This window comes from Rousettus aegyptiacus, unplaced genomic scaffold, assembly GCF_014176215.1.
Source record: "Rousettus aegyptiacus isolate mRouAeg1 unplaced genomic scaffold, mRouAeg1.p scaffold_m13_p_15, whole genome shotgun sequence".
Classification (NCBI taxonomy): Eukaryota; Metazoa; Chordata; class Mammalia; order Chiroptera; family Pteropodidae; genus Rousettus; species Rousettus aegyptiacus.
In genome coordinates, this window is record NW_023416290.1 from 36,011,764 (window position 1) to 36,029,495 (window position 17,732).

Below are 17,732 nucleotides of genomic sequence, written 5' to 3' on the forward strand. Positions count from 1 at the left end.
CTTCTAATCAATGTCAGGTCTTTCTGCAACCAGCTCTCATCGTGAAGCTATGGGGGAGGGGGAGTTCCTCATTAGAACAAATGGCGTTCCTGTGTCTCCTGTCACTCACAGAATTCCATGGGATTCAGGAGCTCTGTGTCACGTACCACGAGCAAAGACCAATGTTATAACAAAAGATGCTGCTACTACCTCCGTCATTTAGGAACTCGTTAGAAGGTTTTGGAAGCTCTGTGCCAGGAACTGGGAACAAAGACCGAATAGATATTCATTATTATATCACAGTATCCCACCCTCATAGACTGCTCCATCGTGGCCGCCGGCCCCAGCTGGCGGAGGAATAGAACGGCCGACACACGCGGCTGCCCCTGGCCCCCTCGTGGCCGTCGCAGAGCCTCTGCCTCCCGCGTGGTGCTGCGCCTCGTGCCTCACGTGCGCTTCTCTTTTCAGTCAGATGCTCTTCATCCTTGAATTTTTCACTGTGGTCCTCCTCTTGTGTTTCCGTAGGGCTATTTATTTAAACTTTATTCTATCATTTCTTGACATTTGTTATGGGAGGAGCTCAGTCTAACATCTTGAGATAGAATTATGTAAAAGACTGTATAACCTTCAAATCAATGATCCCACTTCTAGGAATTTATCCTAAGGAAGTCATTAAGAGTAAAAGCTTTGACCGCGAGGAGTTTCATCACAAGTAACATTTATTTTGAGAGTGAAAACAAATATCCAGTGAGAGGGGATTAGTAAAATAAATGGCGGTCCATCCACACAGCAGCAGACTGTATGTGAGAAATCATGTGGCAGAATATTTAACGGCATGGTAAAATGCCATTGATACATTCTTAAGTAAAAATTTCAGGTTACGAAATTATTTTTTTATTTAAATATCATTTTTGTAAACGCACACACATGTTCTTACAAGAAAGATGGTAGGATTTCTGGTGACACTTCTATTTGGCTATGTCTTTTCACACTCTTGGGGATTGTTTGTAGTCATTGTCATGTGCGAGACTCTAGTGCCATCCTCTGCTTCCCTCCCCCAGGTGTGCTGGAAGATGGATTGTCTTCCAATGGTGTGCCCCGATCTGCAGCCCCAGGTGGGATATCCAACCCAGAGAAGATGAGCTGTGGGACCCAGTGCCCGAATCCTCAGAGCCTCAGCTCAGGCTCTCTGACCCAGAAACAGAATGGCCTTCGGACCACAGAGGTAGGTCACAGCCGTGGAACTGCCTTGGGACTGGAGAAAGGGAGAGAAGCTTGCTCCGGGGTGGGGCCAAGCCAAGACTGCACCCAGGGAAGGGTCAGTGAAGGTTCACCTCGCCATCAGGAATTCTCTGCCTCACCCATGTGAAAATTATTGCAAACAAAACAGCAAGACCCCACCCCTACCCCAACCCCTGCCTTGCGGGTTGCCATGTTTTGTTGAATTAGCAGAAATGGGTCCTTGATATTTGCAGTCTAAAGGAAGTGTGTGTTTGCTTAAATACAGCTTTGTTAGGAATCTCCTTTTCTATGTCAGCTCTTACCATCCTGATGATGAGGACAGTGCTGGTTATAGGAGCCAGTCTTAGGCCAGGCAGTTGGCCACTCAGGTTGGCAGGGTGGAGGGTAGGCAGAGAAGGGAAGAGAAGACCAGTGTGGGAGGAGACAAGTCTGGCATTTTACCTCAGACCCTCCAACTAGGTGGGCAGTGTGAGAGTTCCCAAGAGGGGATCTTGGGGACCGCAGAATGTGGTGGCGGCCAGACCGTTGCTGTTAGGAGACAGGGCTGCAATGTCCCTGGCCTAGCTGGCATCCTTTCTGATCCTTTCTTTCCTCCCAGAGCTGTTGTTGGGAGGCGCTCCTGCCACTGTTCTGGCTTCTCCACGAGAACAAATGCCCTTAGTAGGCTAGCTCAGGCTTTGCAGTCTGTTCCTCTTCTCACGCCATTCCTCCTTCCCACCTCCTCATTTTCCCCTTCCCCTCCCCCATTCCACTGCTCACCCAATGCTCCAAGCCCATTTCGTCCCCCATCCCCTGTCAAAACTTACTGGTCCTGTCTTCTCAGGCCAATGCCACCTGCTTGCTGAGGATCTACTGATGGAATTCTTGCTCACATCAGTGAGTTACCTCTCTAAGCTTTGGTCAAAAAACTTGTTGCACATTCAGCTCTAACACTCATTAACTAAGTAGCCTTGCAGGAATCACTTAATCTTTCAGAGCCTCAGGTTTCTTATCTACACGATGGAAATAATACCAAAATGAGAGAACAGATGGGCCTGCTTTTCGTAACTGAGAAGTGCCATAAGAAAGGCAGTAAGCATCAGCAGGGGATGGTTAGGCACACAGTACCGTAACACAATTAAATGAATCACTGATAATGGCCCTTTAGCACCGTAGAAGGCAATGCGTAGAGGATAGATTTAAGGGTAGCAGTGGCCTTCCTAGGGTCCTGTATCCCCTACTTTGCCTGTGCATAAGCTGGCCTTTGAGATGCCTAATCACTGCCATCTCCCAAGGCAGTCTGGGCCCCACAGAACTATGCTCAGAAACCTGGTGAGTGCTCTAGTGTAGGCCTTGACATTTGTCCCCTCCTGCTCCTACTGTGTCCTCACCCTCTGAGCCAGGACGGGCCACGGTAGGGAGGAAGGAGCTTTCCTCATGTGTGGAATGATCCGCACACTTGCTTTTTCACCTCACTTCCTGCCCCCATCATCCATCACTTTAAAATTGTATTTTTCAATGTACAGAGTCTTTTGGGTTTTATGGCTCATTAAATCCTCCCAAGAGCATTGTGAAATAAGCATTATCCCCATTTTATAGACAAGGAAGCTGAGGTTCATTTATACGACATGAATAGGCCATTTAAATGCTGGAGGTGGATGTCGGTAACTAAATTGAAACAGGCAACTATTAGAAAAAGGGAGCATAGAGAGCTTAAAGTGCTTTTTTATTGAAGAATAATGTGTTAGTCACCTATTGTCATAATAATGCTGTATAACAAAGCGCATCGACATTCAGTGTCTTAAAACAATGATCTTTTCACTCCTCACAATCAGCTGCAGCTTGAATGGGCTAGGTCAGCTTCAGGCTCCAGGCTGAATCTCCTCCACGTGTGTTATTCTGGGAATCAGGCCAAAAGAGCAGCAGCATAGAGCTATAGCCTTCTCAGGACTATGACAGTGTTGGGGCTCAGGGCAGGCTGCCCCAAAGTATGTCACTTCGGTGTATTATTTTGAATTAAAGTTACTTAAGAAACAACTGGTGCAAAAAGGACACTCTGACCATTCTTTGTCTCTCTGAAAGCAGAAAATAAATCTCCTGTGTGAAAGGTGCCCTCCCAGCTCACCAGGAGCTGGAGAGACATCCTTATTGCCAGAGATAAAAAATTCAGGGCTGAGAGGGCTGTGTAAAAAAAAAAAAAAAACTCTGCTTAGATTCTTCACTAATTAAACACCCACGCCTAAGTTTCTTTGTCATGTCAATTCCTCAAAAATTTATGGTTTCTTTATCTAAAAAGTGTAAAATCTATCTGCTTTGGTCATTTCTTTAGGTCCCATATGTATGAGACCTCCAAAGGTATGAAACTAAACTTGATTTTCTCCTGTTATTCTGTCTCACGTCAACTTAATTCTTAAACTAGCCAGAAGAACTTAAAAGAGTAGAAGGAAAATTTTTTCCTCCCTGAAAGCAGAAACTCAAGAGGGCAAAATCAAACTACTCAAACACATTTTATGTCTCTGCTCACATCATATCGACTAAGCTCTTATTGGCCAAAGCAAATCACATGAACAAGCTCTACATCAGTAGGACAAGGAAACATACTGCGCCCCCAGTGGAGGCACAACTAAGAATAGGAGCAGTAACGCAGTCTACCAACTAGAACATACATACGTAAAAATGCGCAAGTCACAAGTTCAGTAGCTTTTTATAAGGTGCCAGTGCCATGTAACCATCTTCCATATGAAGACGTAGAGCATCATCACTAGCCCCCAAATCCATCCGTGCCCCTCCCGTTACCTTCTGCCCCCACCACACAACAACCTTCCTGACATTCCGCACTGTAAGCCAGTTTTATTTTTGAGGTTTTTATAGATGGAATGATGCAGCATATGCCCTTTGTGTCTGGCTTCTTGTGTTCAACATTATGCTGGTGAGAATCCTGTGTGTTGTGAGTTGCAAAAATTTCCTCATTTTCATTGTTACGTGTATTCCATTACATGACTCTACCCCAATTTAACCATTCTACTGGAAAGACATTTGGGTTGTTTTCAGTTTGGGGCTATTGTGAACGATATAGCTGTTAACTTTTTTCTTGTCTGTATGTGTATTTTTTTTTTAATTAAAAAAATCATTAAATTTGTTAGGGTAACATAGGTTAATAACACTATATAAATTTTATGTGTACAACTTTATAGTACAATATCCATATACTCCGCTGTGTGCTCACCGCCCAAAGTCTGGCCCCCTCCGTCACCACACACCCGACTGCCTTTGCCCTCTCCATCCTCCCCCCACCCCCTTTCCTCCTGGTAACCACCATTCTGTGGTCCACATCTATGAGTTTATTTTCTTTGTTTGGTGTGTTCATTTGTGCTTTCTGTCTTATATCCCACATATGAATGAAATCATACAGTTATTGTCCTTTTCCATCTGACTTATTTCACTTAGCATGATACCCTGGAGATCCATCCATATTGTCACAAATGGCAATATTTCATCTTTTTATGGTTGTGTAGTATTCCACTGTATATAGGTACCACATCTTCTTTATCCAGTCATCCGTCGAAGGACACTTAGGTTGTTTCTGTGTAACATTCTTGTGCACGCCCTTCTGTGGGCATTTACTTCTTTGAGATCTATACCTAGGAGTGAATTGCCATTTTGTAGGATGGGGATCTATGTGACTTTATGGATACTGACAAATAGTTTTCCAAAGTGGTTACACCACTTTACATGCTACCCGGAAGCAGATGAGTTCTGGTTATGGGATGTGGGAATTTAAGATCTGTTAGTTGTACTTAGTTCTTCTTCCTTAGGCCTGTGATAGCAGCCTTCTAGGCACAGCACAGGGTGCTAAGCATTTTGTTATATTATCTCTCTTAATCCTCATAATGACTCTAAAATGTTGGTATCATTGTCTCCAGTTTACAGATAAGAATGGAGACTTGGATATAGGTAAGGAAAGCACTCCTCACACCACACTCACATACACTCTGGGAGCTGTGTCATAATTGAAACGGGGTAAGCGAAGCCAGTCCAAACTGCGTCGCAGGGCAGTGAAGACCGACACCCCCCGACCCACGCAGCGCTACAGCGTAGGTGGTGCGTGCCGAGAAGCCATCCCTGCAGCGTTCGACCTCACAATTCACTGAACAGTGGCTGTGTTGTAACTATTTCCAAAATAAGATCAGCAAGCAGATAACTTCAGTTTTAAGTGCTCAGACTGTTGTCGAAGTGCATCAGTGGCCTTTCTATCCTGAGACCTCACCAGCTACCAGATGTCTTGGGCCCCTGAAAGCACATGGCAAAGGCTTTATATCTAAGGTGTCAGTTTACAAGACAAGTTTGCCTCACACTGAAGCTTCTGTCAGTAGAGCTATCTCACGGCAACACAGCTGCCTAGAATCTATCCAAAGAAATTAGTTTTCTTTCTATATTCTCTAGGGCCTTTGACATGCCGTTTCTTCCCAGGTTGTCTCTTATACTCTGGCCTAAAGCATCCTGAATTTTCATTGTCTGGCTCGGGCAGTATCCATTCGCCACCTCCCGTCTTCTTTTGCATCTCCCAAGACGACCTATTAGAATGTCACAGCATTTCTCTGTACATCATCAGGCCACCTGGCCGGTGTTCTTTGGCATTTTTTTTAAAGCTTTCCTTCTCCAGAAGAACCTGTTCGTGGAGCTCGCATCCTCGCCTGTGTGCCTGCTGCAGCATCCCCATTCAGGTTTACAAAACAAGTTTGGGTGTTAAAGGCAATCGAAAGCTCATTTACTGAGCACCGTCTAGATACCAGGCACCGTTCTAGTGCCAAGGATTCAGGCGTGGAAGAGGTATTCATGGCCTTTGCTCAGCTGCCAATTTTAATGAGGCTGAGGGTGGGGAGTCAGATAATATAAAATAAATGAACAAAGTATTTATAGATTCAGAATGGTGCTATGAAGGAAGTAAAAGGCCACTAGGAGAGGATAGCACCCACTCTATTTGACATAGATAAATGGCCCCGCAGTTCAAATCACTTTCTGAACGATGACAAAAGGCAGCTAATGTTGCTAATGGCTGTAACTACGGCATCTCATGTTCTGAGCCCTTCTCCACTTCATGCCCCACCGAAAAATTAAAAAACTGTATCTTTTTCCCTTGAGTTCCCTCTGGCCTTGTCTTATAACTAGTGTTGATAGGTGCTAACTGGCAAAAAGAATGTGACGAAAATGAACTTTCACAAATTGGACCGACCCTCTCAGTGGAGAGCTCTTTCTCTTTCTCTGTGGCATCCTATTCGCTTGGGACCTTTTCGACTTTGCCTGATAAATCAGCGACTGGGTCTCCTTCCCCCAGCTCCTTTCCCAGGATCGACAAGCAGCATAAGAGGAAGCTCCGTAGCTGCTAGTTCTCTCATGGCAATTAATTGTTCAGGAACTCAGGGCTGCTTCCGACCAGAATGTGCCATTTCCTCAGGCTTAGGACTCTTATTTTTTTCTCCCAGAACTACCTCCTCAAGCATTCAACCAGGGTAGAAATTATATATGGATATATAGCTCTAAGCAGACAAAGATCTCAGTACGTGGCCGGCCTGGCAATGAATCTCTTTAGAAGCTGCATCTTACTTTATTATTCTTGGCAAAGTGACCAGACCAAGCTAAAGGAATTAGTCAATGCCTGGACTTATTTTCAGCTAAAGAGCTTTCTCCTTCTGCTCTCCCTCCCCTCTCACCCCAGTGTCTGATTGTTGGCGAGGCTTGGTCCAGTCCAGGAAAGATAGGTGAAGCCTCACAGAAATGTCTAAGGCCAGACAGGGAGGCCTGACCCAGAGAACAGGCTCGGGCCAGCCCAGAATTTCCCCTGGGTGGCAGTAATAGGAGATATATGTAAAGAGTTTGAAAAATAAATATGAGTTTCTCCTAGAAAAACAAAAACGAGACATTAAAAGGAGGGAGAGATAAAAAGAAACTATTGGGGAAAACCAAAGAGAAGGAGGCCTCATCGAAGGGTACTTGGATGTGCTCACTAGTTCGAGCCTGGTGGTACAGGGATGTGGGGCCTGCATGTGTGTGTGTGTGTGTGTGTGTGTGTGTGTGTGTGTGTGTGTGTGGTGATTTCCACAAAGCATGTGTATATTGGCTGCTGTCTTATGAAGAATTGCAACACTCATTATTTATCTTAAGGATCTGCAGAAAAAACAATTCGATTAGAATCCTCTCATGGCAGAAACCTCCTTCTTTTTCTTCACATTCTGTCCCTGAGCCTCCTCCAGGGTTATGTACCTAGTATGTCCTCGGTAGCTATATGTTGATTAAATAAGACCAGCCTAGTACTTCACTATTAGAGAGGTTTCCCATGGCTCCAGTCAGCGCCACCGCCACCGTCATGTGATTGATGACTGTTCTGTGGGAGCCCAGTTGCTTTTCTAAAGCAGGTTCTACTGCCTTCCTAGTGTTTGATCTATCTGAGGTTCAAGTTGCAAAGCAACACCTGCTTTTGGTATTTGATACCTGACAGATAAAAACTCAGGGCTAAGTTTGCCTAAGTGAGTACCTTGCTTGGGCCTGTGGTCTGCATAGGATTTGCTCCAGGCTTGGGGAGTTCTTGAGAGTTTTGCCTGAGGCATGGTCTGATCCCTGCCTTTGGAGACTAGCAACCTGGCTCTTGGCGGACTTGCTGAGATGAAATGTTTCCTGACCAGCCTCGCATGAATGCTATAAAATTTATGAAACAGCAGCAAATAAATCCGTGGAATTCAGGATCAGCTAGAGGTTTGCTATTATCTGTCTCTCTTTAATGGAATTTGAAAAGAAGGAAAACGTCTTGAGTTACAGCTGACAAGTCTTAGTCTTTAATCTTTTGGGACAGGGGAGAGGTGGAAGCTAACACTCTCAGATGTTACAGTGTGTCTACTACGAGCCAGACACGTTATATATAGCATTATCTTTAACCCTCAGAACTCTAAGCGGCCAGCAGCATGGCTTCCTCCCCACCCCCACACACACCGCCCCAGGCACACAGGCCGGGAGAGGTTAGGTACTGGGCTGCATGGCGCAGGGAGTACTGAGTTGGCTGCGTCAGAATACAAACTCAGGTCTGTCTGCCTCCAAACCCATGATCTTCCTTCCTGTTACCTGAAACGAAGTGATGGAGGAGCAAGACTGAGCTTTGGCGCTGGTGGGAGGCTGGATGTGGGACCTGTTGCCACCACTTTCAGTTGAGGTCACCACCTATATTGACATTGGCCTTGGGCAAATTGTGCGGCCTGAATGACTTCAGCTGCCTCATCGGGAAAGGGAACACAGTCACATGTCCAGCCATCTCTCAGGGTTGGTGCAAGAAACAATCGAGCACAACTGAAACCCTATAGGAAAGTTCTATGATGTTTAGGCAGGACGAATCAAACAGGTTCTGTTCTCAGGGATTTTTTTCTCTCTGAAGGTTTATCTTTCCACATGTGTTCATCAGATTATTTCTTAGGTGTCTATTATGTGACAGGCACTAAGTTAGACTCTGAGGACACTGTGGTGAACACAACAGACTGGGCCCCTACTTTCTTGAAATTCATAATCTGGTGAGGATGTGGGAAATAAGCAAGTAAACAGGCAAATAAATATATAATCCAAACCCCGGTTGAAGACCAAGAAGAAAGTAGAGCATCAGGAGAGAGAGGAAGATGGCCCTACGCTTGAATATGCTTAGGAAATCCCAGCCACATTATATTAGAAACGCTTTGCTGCGATTACATGTGGGAGAAGGATAAGGGGGGCCAGAGCAGGGGCGTAAGCGTTGCTTTCACTGTGCCCTTCTCTACTCTTTAAACTCATTTTACCATAATTCTGTATTGCTTTGAAAATTAAAAAAAAAAAAAAAGTTATACAAAAAAAGCGGTGTCTGATAAATCATCTCGGTAAGCTTTGCTTTCTTCATTGTAAGGAACTGTGAAAAGGTCCACGCAACCCCGTGTTAGGTATAGATATATTTGTGGAGTCAAAGTAAAGCTGAGAACATTTCTGTCTCCATGTGCGTGGAAAGTGAAAAAAGGCCGAGCGGATTTAGCGGCACTCCTGAGCCCAGGCCCTCCTGGAGCAGCCGGGCGGTCCCCACTTCCACAGGGAATGAGCTGAGGCGTTGACTTCAAACTCCAAGAGAAACAAGTCCATCTGGGTTTGAAGCTGCCAGGAAGTTATCACAGTCAATCTGGTCACCGCTGAGAAATGGCAGCCAATAAATTACTTTTAATTAAAGAGGCAGTATTAAGAGAACTAAAATCTATGATTCACAGAATACTAAACCTGCAGAAATTAAGATGAGGCAAGGGAAGAGTTGAAAAGCTGTAAAACTGGGTGAGAAATAAAAAAGTGGCCCATTACCAAGTCGATGTTGATAAAGCTCACAAAACGAGAATTTTAGAAGTGGAGGAAGGATTGAACTAGAGTTGGGAACCCAAAGATTTTTTTTTTTTTTTAAGCTAGTAATTACAATAAAGACACACTTTCTTTTCATGTCATTAAATAAAGAGGTGAGATCTTCAATAAAAAGGTTTTGGCTTATTCAAAATCACATCAGAGGGGAAAATATCTATGTCATACAAAATGTCATAGACCCTGAGGAACAAAATATATAATAGTTCTTTGTATCTCTGTAGCTCTTTTGCTATAGAAGGACAAAGCAACCTACTTCTTGGAACTTCTAGAGAAAACCATCTGGCATTGCACTTCTCTTTGCATCTTCTTTCTCAGGCGTAAAACCTGAGGTTTCCAAGTTGTCGCTAGATTGCAGCAGCGACTAGTCCCCTGGGTATCCGTGCTGCCTCAGAGGGACAGGCACCTTTCCATCGATGCCTTAGACTCGAAAGCGTCCCTTTTATAAAACATTTCCAAGAAAATACACTGTTGTTGTAATTGTTCAAATTTCTTAATGTAATACAGTGTAATTATTTGGAAATGGATTGCGTATGGTCTAGAACTTTCCGTGCCTATCACAGGAAGACAGAACTCCAGTTTGTCCTTTATCCAAATACGTGTCTTGTTATTTAGAAGTCGTGGTAACAGTAGTCATAGTTTCAGTAGAATAAGAAAGTTACCTATTTAAATTTAATATATTTGACGGACATCATTTTGCAAATAGAATTAAGATTAATGGCTGTCACTAGAGCCACCAGCTGTCCTGGTTGGCAGGGGCCTGGGGAGGCTGTCGGAAAGTGGGACTTTCAGTTTTAAAACAGGTCAGTCTTGGGCAAAGCGGGAGACATTGGTCGCCCTGTGAGTGATGCTGGGCAGCATGCATAATGCTCCCGGAGAGACCAAAGCAGCAGGCATTCTTTCCCCAATGTCAGAGAAGGGGACTGAGTGAGATTCAGAGGTTAAAGCAACAGGTCTTGTGACAGCCACCGGTGGCAAAGCCTTGCACTAAGTCTAGGTCTTTGTGGCCCCAAAGCTTGTTTTCTGACCATCTCCATTGTACAGGCTTTTGATGTACAGATTTGAGAAATTTCCCTGTTGTACTTGAGACTCAAACCACACATATTCCGTGGCTGTTCCAGGCATGACTATTTTGTAGCCTTTGCCTGTTTACTTAAACAGGTTGGGGAATTTAGAACCAGCCAAAAACTAAATATTTGCTTAGATTTTTAAGTTTAGAAAAACAGACTGAAATATAGAGCAGAACATTTTCTGTGTATAACCTTTAATAACCTTTTGTGAAATCTTGCCAATAACTCTAAGAAAAAGCAGTTAAGCAGTTCAGAAACTTTACGTTTCCATTCTGGAAAGCTCTCTCCCTGCCCACCGGTTTGAGGGGAACGCTGCCCTAAATTTGGCTCGCGTCAATAAGGCCTCTGTCTATTCTGTGCCCCAGTCCACAAAGCTTTAATGCAGTGACACTTGAAATGGAAATTAAATGGAATTAGCCTCATAATTACTACAGTTTTCTTTAGGAAACAAAATTGGTTGTGGGACTTTAGGAGTTCTTTGCTTTTAGGGAAAAATAAACCCGTCGACATCACTGCTGGCCCAGGTGCCAGTTCGGGCTTGAAAGTGCAGAGTGTGAGACTGAATCCTGAGACAGCTCTGGCTGCTGATTGTTAAAGCAAGGGTAAGATGACAAAAGCGAGGTGCCATGCGTTCATTCATCCTTTATTCAACCAGAGCTGAACTGAGAGCCTGCTGTGTCTCCAACTGGGCTAGCCACTGGGAACGTGAAGAAAACAATGAAATCCTACCTCATGAAATCAAGATAAGGCCAAATTGCATATAGCCGAAATTATCCTTAAACATCCTTCATAAAGTATTATCTTAGTTTCCCTAGAAGCAGAGCCTGAGGCGAGGATTCTTGTGCAAGAAATGATTGAAGGAGTAATCTCAGGCGAAACCCATAAGGAGCAGGAAGCAAGGTGACACAGAGGACCAAGTTCAGCAAACATGTAAGCTCTGCCAAACAGCTACAGTGGAGCCTCAGTCCGATTCCACAGTGAGCTCTAGCAGCATGAGTGACATCATAAATTTATACCCCCTTGAGGCAAAATGGCCAGCCTTTTATGTCCCCAACAATCAGTCATTGGCTTTGGGCTGCCTCCAGGAATGAGGGTGTAACCTCTGTGGCATTTCTGGGTGAGGTGGCTCCAATCAGATGAGAGAAGTTTTCAAAAGAAGGATGCTGATGTGAGCAGTTAGCAGCCAAAACTCATAGCAATTGCGGGATGGAGGCACCAGCCAAGTAAAGGGAATCTGAGAGGGGCATTGTCAGTGGCTTCTACACAGGACTTATGTGACGTATTAGAAACCCACATGTCATCTGTTAATAAAGACAACCGAGAAATTTGTTTTTCTAGTGGTGCACCAGTCCACTGTTTCTTCGGATGCACTATGGATGAGGTAGTTGGCTTGTGTTCAGGGACTATATTATATGAAAAGATGCATCTGTCAACAGCAGACTCACATCCGGCATGGGGAGGTACTCCTGCAGATCTGCAACTGACTGCTTCCCAGGGAGCAGACTCTGAGATATCATTCTATAGGATGTTCATTGAGAAGTGTCCTGTCCGCACCTGTGGGAGGGAGGGCTGGGAGCAGGAGTGGGAGGAGGGAGAAGTTGGGCCACAATGCTGGCAACTGTACCCCTGAAGAGAAATGGCCTGTCATAGCTGGCCTGCTCTGGGCCAAATGGCCAAGCCTTCGTACCTCCTCATTGGGCCACCTTGGGAAGGGCAAGGCCCTGGGTGAGGTGGCTCTCTGCAGCCGAGGCCACTCTGGAGGGACAACTGGAGGCTCTTCGCTGGCTGTACTCCCCGCAGCTGGGAAACAGGTCCTTCCTGGAATGGGGATTGGGTGGCACGTGTGGCTGTCCATCCACGATGGCGATGACTCACAAGGCACACCTCATGCTCACCCTAAGCCAATGTCACTGGATAGAATGGGCACAGAATTGCCTCCCATTAGTTAAGGTTGTTTCCTCTTTAGGGAGGGTGGGGGGATCAGGCACATGTGGTTGAAGAACCTGCGGTTTAGTCACCGCTTTAGTATTTAATATGAAATCTGGACTTTCATCATTCGTGTATCTTCACTTAGAAGTGAATAATCTATCCTATTTTTTACTTCTACTTACCAAGTTTTTTTCCCCCCATTTTTATTTAATGACCAGCATTGCGCTAAGTACCTTACGTGTATTACCTTATTTAATCCTTACAATAAGCTTATGAGGTAGATACTATTATTCTTCTCCACTTTATAGAGGAAGCTAAGGGTTTAGAGAGGTTAGAAAAAATGTGCCCATAGTGAAATTACATAGTCAGTGTTTAAACCAAAGTCTGTCTGACTCCAAAGCCCAAACCCTTAACCACTCTAATAAAACCAACTGTGAAACCTTTCACATTACCCATGGATAGACCAGAGCTCATTCATTCATTCGACAATGCTTCACTGAGCATACTTTATGCTAGGCTCGGTGCTAGGTTGGTATTATAGATTCAACAAGAAACCCATGAAAAGGGGCACATGTGTGTGTGTTCTTATGGGCCATTCCCGCCTCTCTGTGTGTGTATATGTGTGTAATGATCTCAAGATATTAATGCAAATGTGAGGACCTTTGCATATTTCCTAATAACTCATTTCACTGTGTTAAACTTTTTAACAGGCTAAAAGAGATGCTAAGCGAATGTCGGCAAAAGAAGTCACTATTAATGTTATAGACAGCATCCGACAGGCGGACAGAAGTCGAAGAATCACAAAGAACTGCGTCAATTAGCAGAGTGTTTAACTCGAAGGCCAGATGGACTTCTTTGGTGCCCGTCACATACTGGATCCCACCAAGGAACTGTGAAGAAGTGGGCGCCCCTTGCTGAGCAGCGGGAACGCTGCTGAGTGCCTTGAGAGACTCTTACCTGGCAGTGGACGGCTGCCTGAGCTGTTGGGACATTCTCAGCCTCCTATTTTTCTCGTAAATGTTATTGACACAGTGCTCACATATGGAAACAAACTGCAAATGTGCGGTTTGATTTGCCTCTTTGCAACTCCTTCAGTTTAGTTTGATGTAAAAGTGGCGAGCCAAAGCCCCGGGCCAGTTGATGGAACAGAAAATAGAAGGGGAGGATCCCCAGGGTGGAGAGTCACTGCCCACTCTACCCTCTCCCGGCCACAGCAGTGTGCACTGCTTCAGGCAAGCTTATTCTTTTGTTCATTTTTTTTTTAATTCCACCATCATGAAGCTTACGGTGTTCACTGAAAAGTTGGCTGTCACCCAACTCTCTAGCCAGATATATGAGAAATCAAGAAACAGGAAACTCCCTGTTATTCTTATTGAGCTTGGTCTGAGGCAGGTTCAGATCTAATTTCACACAAACTCACCCTGCCAACACCCACAGTGTGTCCCTGGGAGATGGTCTCCATGATGCAGTCACACCCATTTCTCATCTGCCTCCAACGTCCCCCATGCTTGTGTCCCTATCGGCCTCTGAACCATAATATCGCTGTTATTAGCTCAGTGCATCTAACCAAGGACGCCCCTCCAGGCTCAACCAGACACTGCATTTTTCATAGCTTTCCAGTTTCTTTAGCTTGTGTTTTTCAGTGCTTTCTCTCTTCAGTCGGGTCATTTGCAATTATTCATCAAAGACTGGACACTGCTTACAAGAGGGAGAAAAGCCAGAACATGTTGGCGGGACACAGCGCCTCCCTTACCCTCTCTGTGCACAGCCCAGGGCTGTGCCATTTCTGTATCTGCAAAGGGATCACTTTAAAAAGCCAGTACCTGGTGGGTGTGCATTCACATCGACATTAGATCGACATGCGCTGTGTTAGAAATCAGGCAGCCGATGTGGCGAAAAAATGTTTTGTTAGGAATAAAATTTTCTAGCATTTCTTTAAACATGTTAAGGTGGAAGTGTTTTCCTCCAAAGTCCTGTAGTATGATTTTGAAAGGACTGTTAACATGCCTGGGCTTGGGAAAGGTAAGGCTAAAGTTGTACCAAACGATACCAATAAACTCCATGTTTAGCAGAAATAGGCAGCCTGATGGTGTGTGCTTATGTAACATGGTCTGGAGAATTGATATCAGCAGGTTACAATTCAGGTACTCTGCCTCCTTCCCTGCCAAATCTGTTTTCTCAAACACGAACAGGCAATGTCCCTCCCTCCATCCCTCCCTCCCTTGCTTCATAACTTTTTTCAGCAGATTGTATATTTATTCATTGAACTTTAAATGTCAACCCTGTGTCAGGCGCCATGCAGATGCTGAGAGATTTGGAGTCTGGCCAGTCCCAATTGTATATCCTAAATCTGACAGTGGACTTAATAACAGGAGACTGACTGAGACACAGAGTTATAGTGTGTGCTGTGAATTGCCCTGCAGTGTAACCTCACTTTCATATTCAGGATAGGTCTTAAACTCCAGATCTGGGTGTTCTGATCACTGTATAAGAAGACTTGACCATATCCAGAACCACAGTTTTCCCAAACCTCTGTTATTTTGTGATTCTTTGAGAAAGGGCTTTTCAAAAAGAAGCTTCACGTTTTGAAATTTTTTTAATTAATAAAATAAAATAAAAGCAAAACCTGTGACTCCTATGTCCCCACAGGTACAACCCAGCAGGAGCCCCCAACCGCCGGAGGTGGGAGTTGATCCTGCAAGTCCAAGGGCTCGCTCTCCCGGGGCAAGAGCATGTGGCTTTGTGTTGGGTGTTCCTTCGCCAGTCACTGCTGCCAGCCCCGGACTAAGCCTAGTTTCTCTTTACAGCTTTGTTTCTCATCACTTAACTGCTGCATGTTGTTTAGAATTGATCGACTTGAAGGGGTATCTCTGTTTTATATAGAAACAGTTTCCCACTCCTGGGGGAGAATGGAATAAAGGGCTCCCCTTTCTTCTTGAGAACTATCTATCTAGATTTCACCAAGACAGTGACCAGAAGTAAAATCGTGTTATTGGAAATTCATCTGGCAATTTTTTCATGTATATATGATATAGAAATTGATTCTTAATATCTTATTAGCATAATGCTTTCTATTGCAAAGTCTGTGTCAATAAAGTGATCAATTTCAAACGTGGACAGTTACAGAGAATCTTTACTGGAACTTTAAATTTGTATGTAGAGCTGCTCGGATTTTTTTTTTTTTTTAAGCAAAGGCCTTTTATATATGTAATTGCTGTGAATCCTCCAAAAGCCTTGCGAAATAGGTAAGGAGAACACTATTAGCCCTAATTTACACTTATAAAAGTATTTATGGTCCACTCAGCCAGTAACTGATGAAGGGGGGATTCAAGTTAGGGAAGTTGGTCTGCAAACCCAGTGCTGTTTCCGCTGTATGAATTGGTGCCTTTCCTGGCGAGAAGGTGTACCATGGCTGGGAGACTCAGCCACTTGGAGGGGTGTTGTCACTGAGCCCGAGACCAGGCCAAGTCCAAGTCTAAGAGGGTGCGACAGCGACTAGAGAGGGCTGGTGAGCTTTTGCGAGTTTGCGTCTGGCTCAGGCTTCCTTATCCCCCCAGAGAGTGTGACCCTGACATAGAGTGACAGGGCACCTTTGATGAAGGTCAGGAAGAAGAGCAATTCAGAGGAGATTGAAATTGCACCCCTCAGAACTGCCGCTAAGACCTAAAGGTCAGGGAAGCCATGACGCCCAGGGACTTCCCCGTTCTGCCGCCGCCCCAAATACTCCTTGATGTGTAGGTGAAGAACTCTGCCTGCTCACTCTTTCCCTGCTGCCGACCCCTCAGGGCTCCCACCCCACCCCCACCTCCCAGGCTATCTGAACACACTCCTGTTTAAGCCCTGCTAACTGTCACCCATTTATGACCCATCACTGACTGCCCACATGCCACAGAAACGAATCCCATCTGTATTTGCACCTGTAAGCAGGGTTTATAAAACTTTCAACTCTGCTGGACCAGATGGCAGACATGGTTTATTAGGCTGTGATGGTGTTCAAACTTGAGAATTTTACAGAAAAAGCCAGCTCTAGTGCAAACTCTTAGTTTAGAATTCTATATTTATTCTTCTCTTCTTGCTTAGCTGGACACATGCCCACTGAGAATAAAGGTTACACTTCTCAGCTACCTTTGCAGCTAAGAGTAGCTACATGATTAAGTTCTGGCCAATGAAATGAAATGAATGAGACATGGAAGCATCTAGGAAGTTTCCTTATAAAAGAATAATCGAGTCCTTTTTTTCTCTTTTTTGCTTCTTGCTTCCTAAAGTGAGGAGGTAATGGCTGGAGCCACAGCAGTCCATTGGGTAATGAGGTGACCTTGGGAATGGGAGACATGCCATGCTGAGCCTAGGTGCCCGATTCCTTTGAGCCCCCAGGAGTCTAGCACTGCATACCGCAGATCTCTTTTTGTGAGAGAAAAATATAATTGTACCTCATTTAAGCTGCCTCATTATTCACAGCCAAACCTAATTCTAATTGATATAAAACTTTCCAACTTCTTTTGAAAACTTGAAAGATCTTTCACTCCTGGGCCCTGTCGCCACTCAGATGCAGTCAGTGGGAGCTGATAAAGCTCCATTCGCTTAAGCCGGAGATCTTTAGATCGCAAGGGCCCCCCTGCTTATTGTGGCTTACACATGGCAGCCTCCCCATCTGTGTTAACTTTCTTGAGCCCTGAGACATTTGTGTTGCAAGCCTTGCTCCAGACTGTGTCCCTAATATATTATATTGTTTTCACGTTCTTTTTAGAATTTGCTGAAATATAAAAAGTCCTTTCACTCTGTCCCGCCAGTCTAGGAAGTCAATCATAGGGGAATTTTCTGAGTTGGCAAATTTCAGATATGACTTAATCTATAAAATTATGTATTCTTACCAACTTTAATTTACTCCATATGTATGTCTCAAAAAGCTTCACTGTATCAGAAGTTGGGATATGGTGAGGAATTAAACAGACTTGGTCTCTGCCCTCATGGAGCTGGCAGCCTAGTGAAGGGAACAGACACAACGTAAAGAAGTTATCACAATCCTGTAAGATGGCGATGGATGCTGAAAAGAATGCTAACAGGACCCTGGAGGCAGGAATAGACTGGGGGGGGGGGCATTTAGGGAGCTGTGCGGTAGCCTGGGACAGA

The 17,732-nt window shown here is 44.7% G+C and overlaps 1 protein-coding gene across 3 annotated transcripts in view; it reads left to right on the forward strand.

The window, feature by feature from the left end:
• The window catches only part of BAALC (BAALC binder of MAP3K1 and KLF4), an 80,283-nt gene extending 64,566 nt beyond the window's left edge, over positions 1-15,717 (forward strand). Inside the window, exons 2-3 of one of the 3 annotated variants that reach the window (XM_016147514.2) lie at positions 1,041-1,204; positions 11,480-12,214. In XM_016147514.2, coding sequence (XP_016003000.1) covers positions 1,041-1,204; positions 11,480-11,488 — 173 coding nt within the window. In that variant the 3' untranslated portion in view covers positions 11,489-12,214. Of the gene's footprint in view, positions 1-1,040; positions 1,205-11,479; positions 12,215-13,312 lie in introns of those variants that run through there. The other 2 variants (XM_016147512.2, XM_016147513.2) reach the window with 2 other exon arrangements.
• The last annotated feature ends 2,015 nt before the right edge of the window (positions 15,718-17,732 follow it).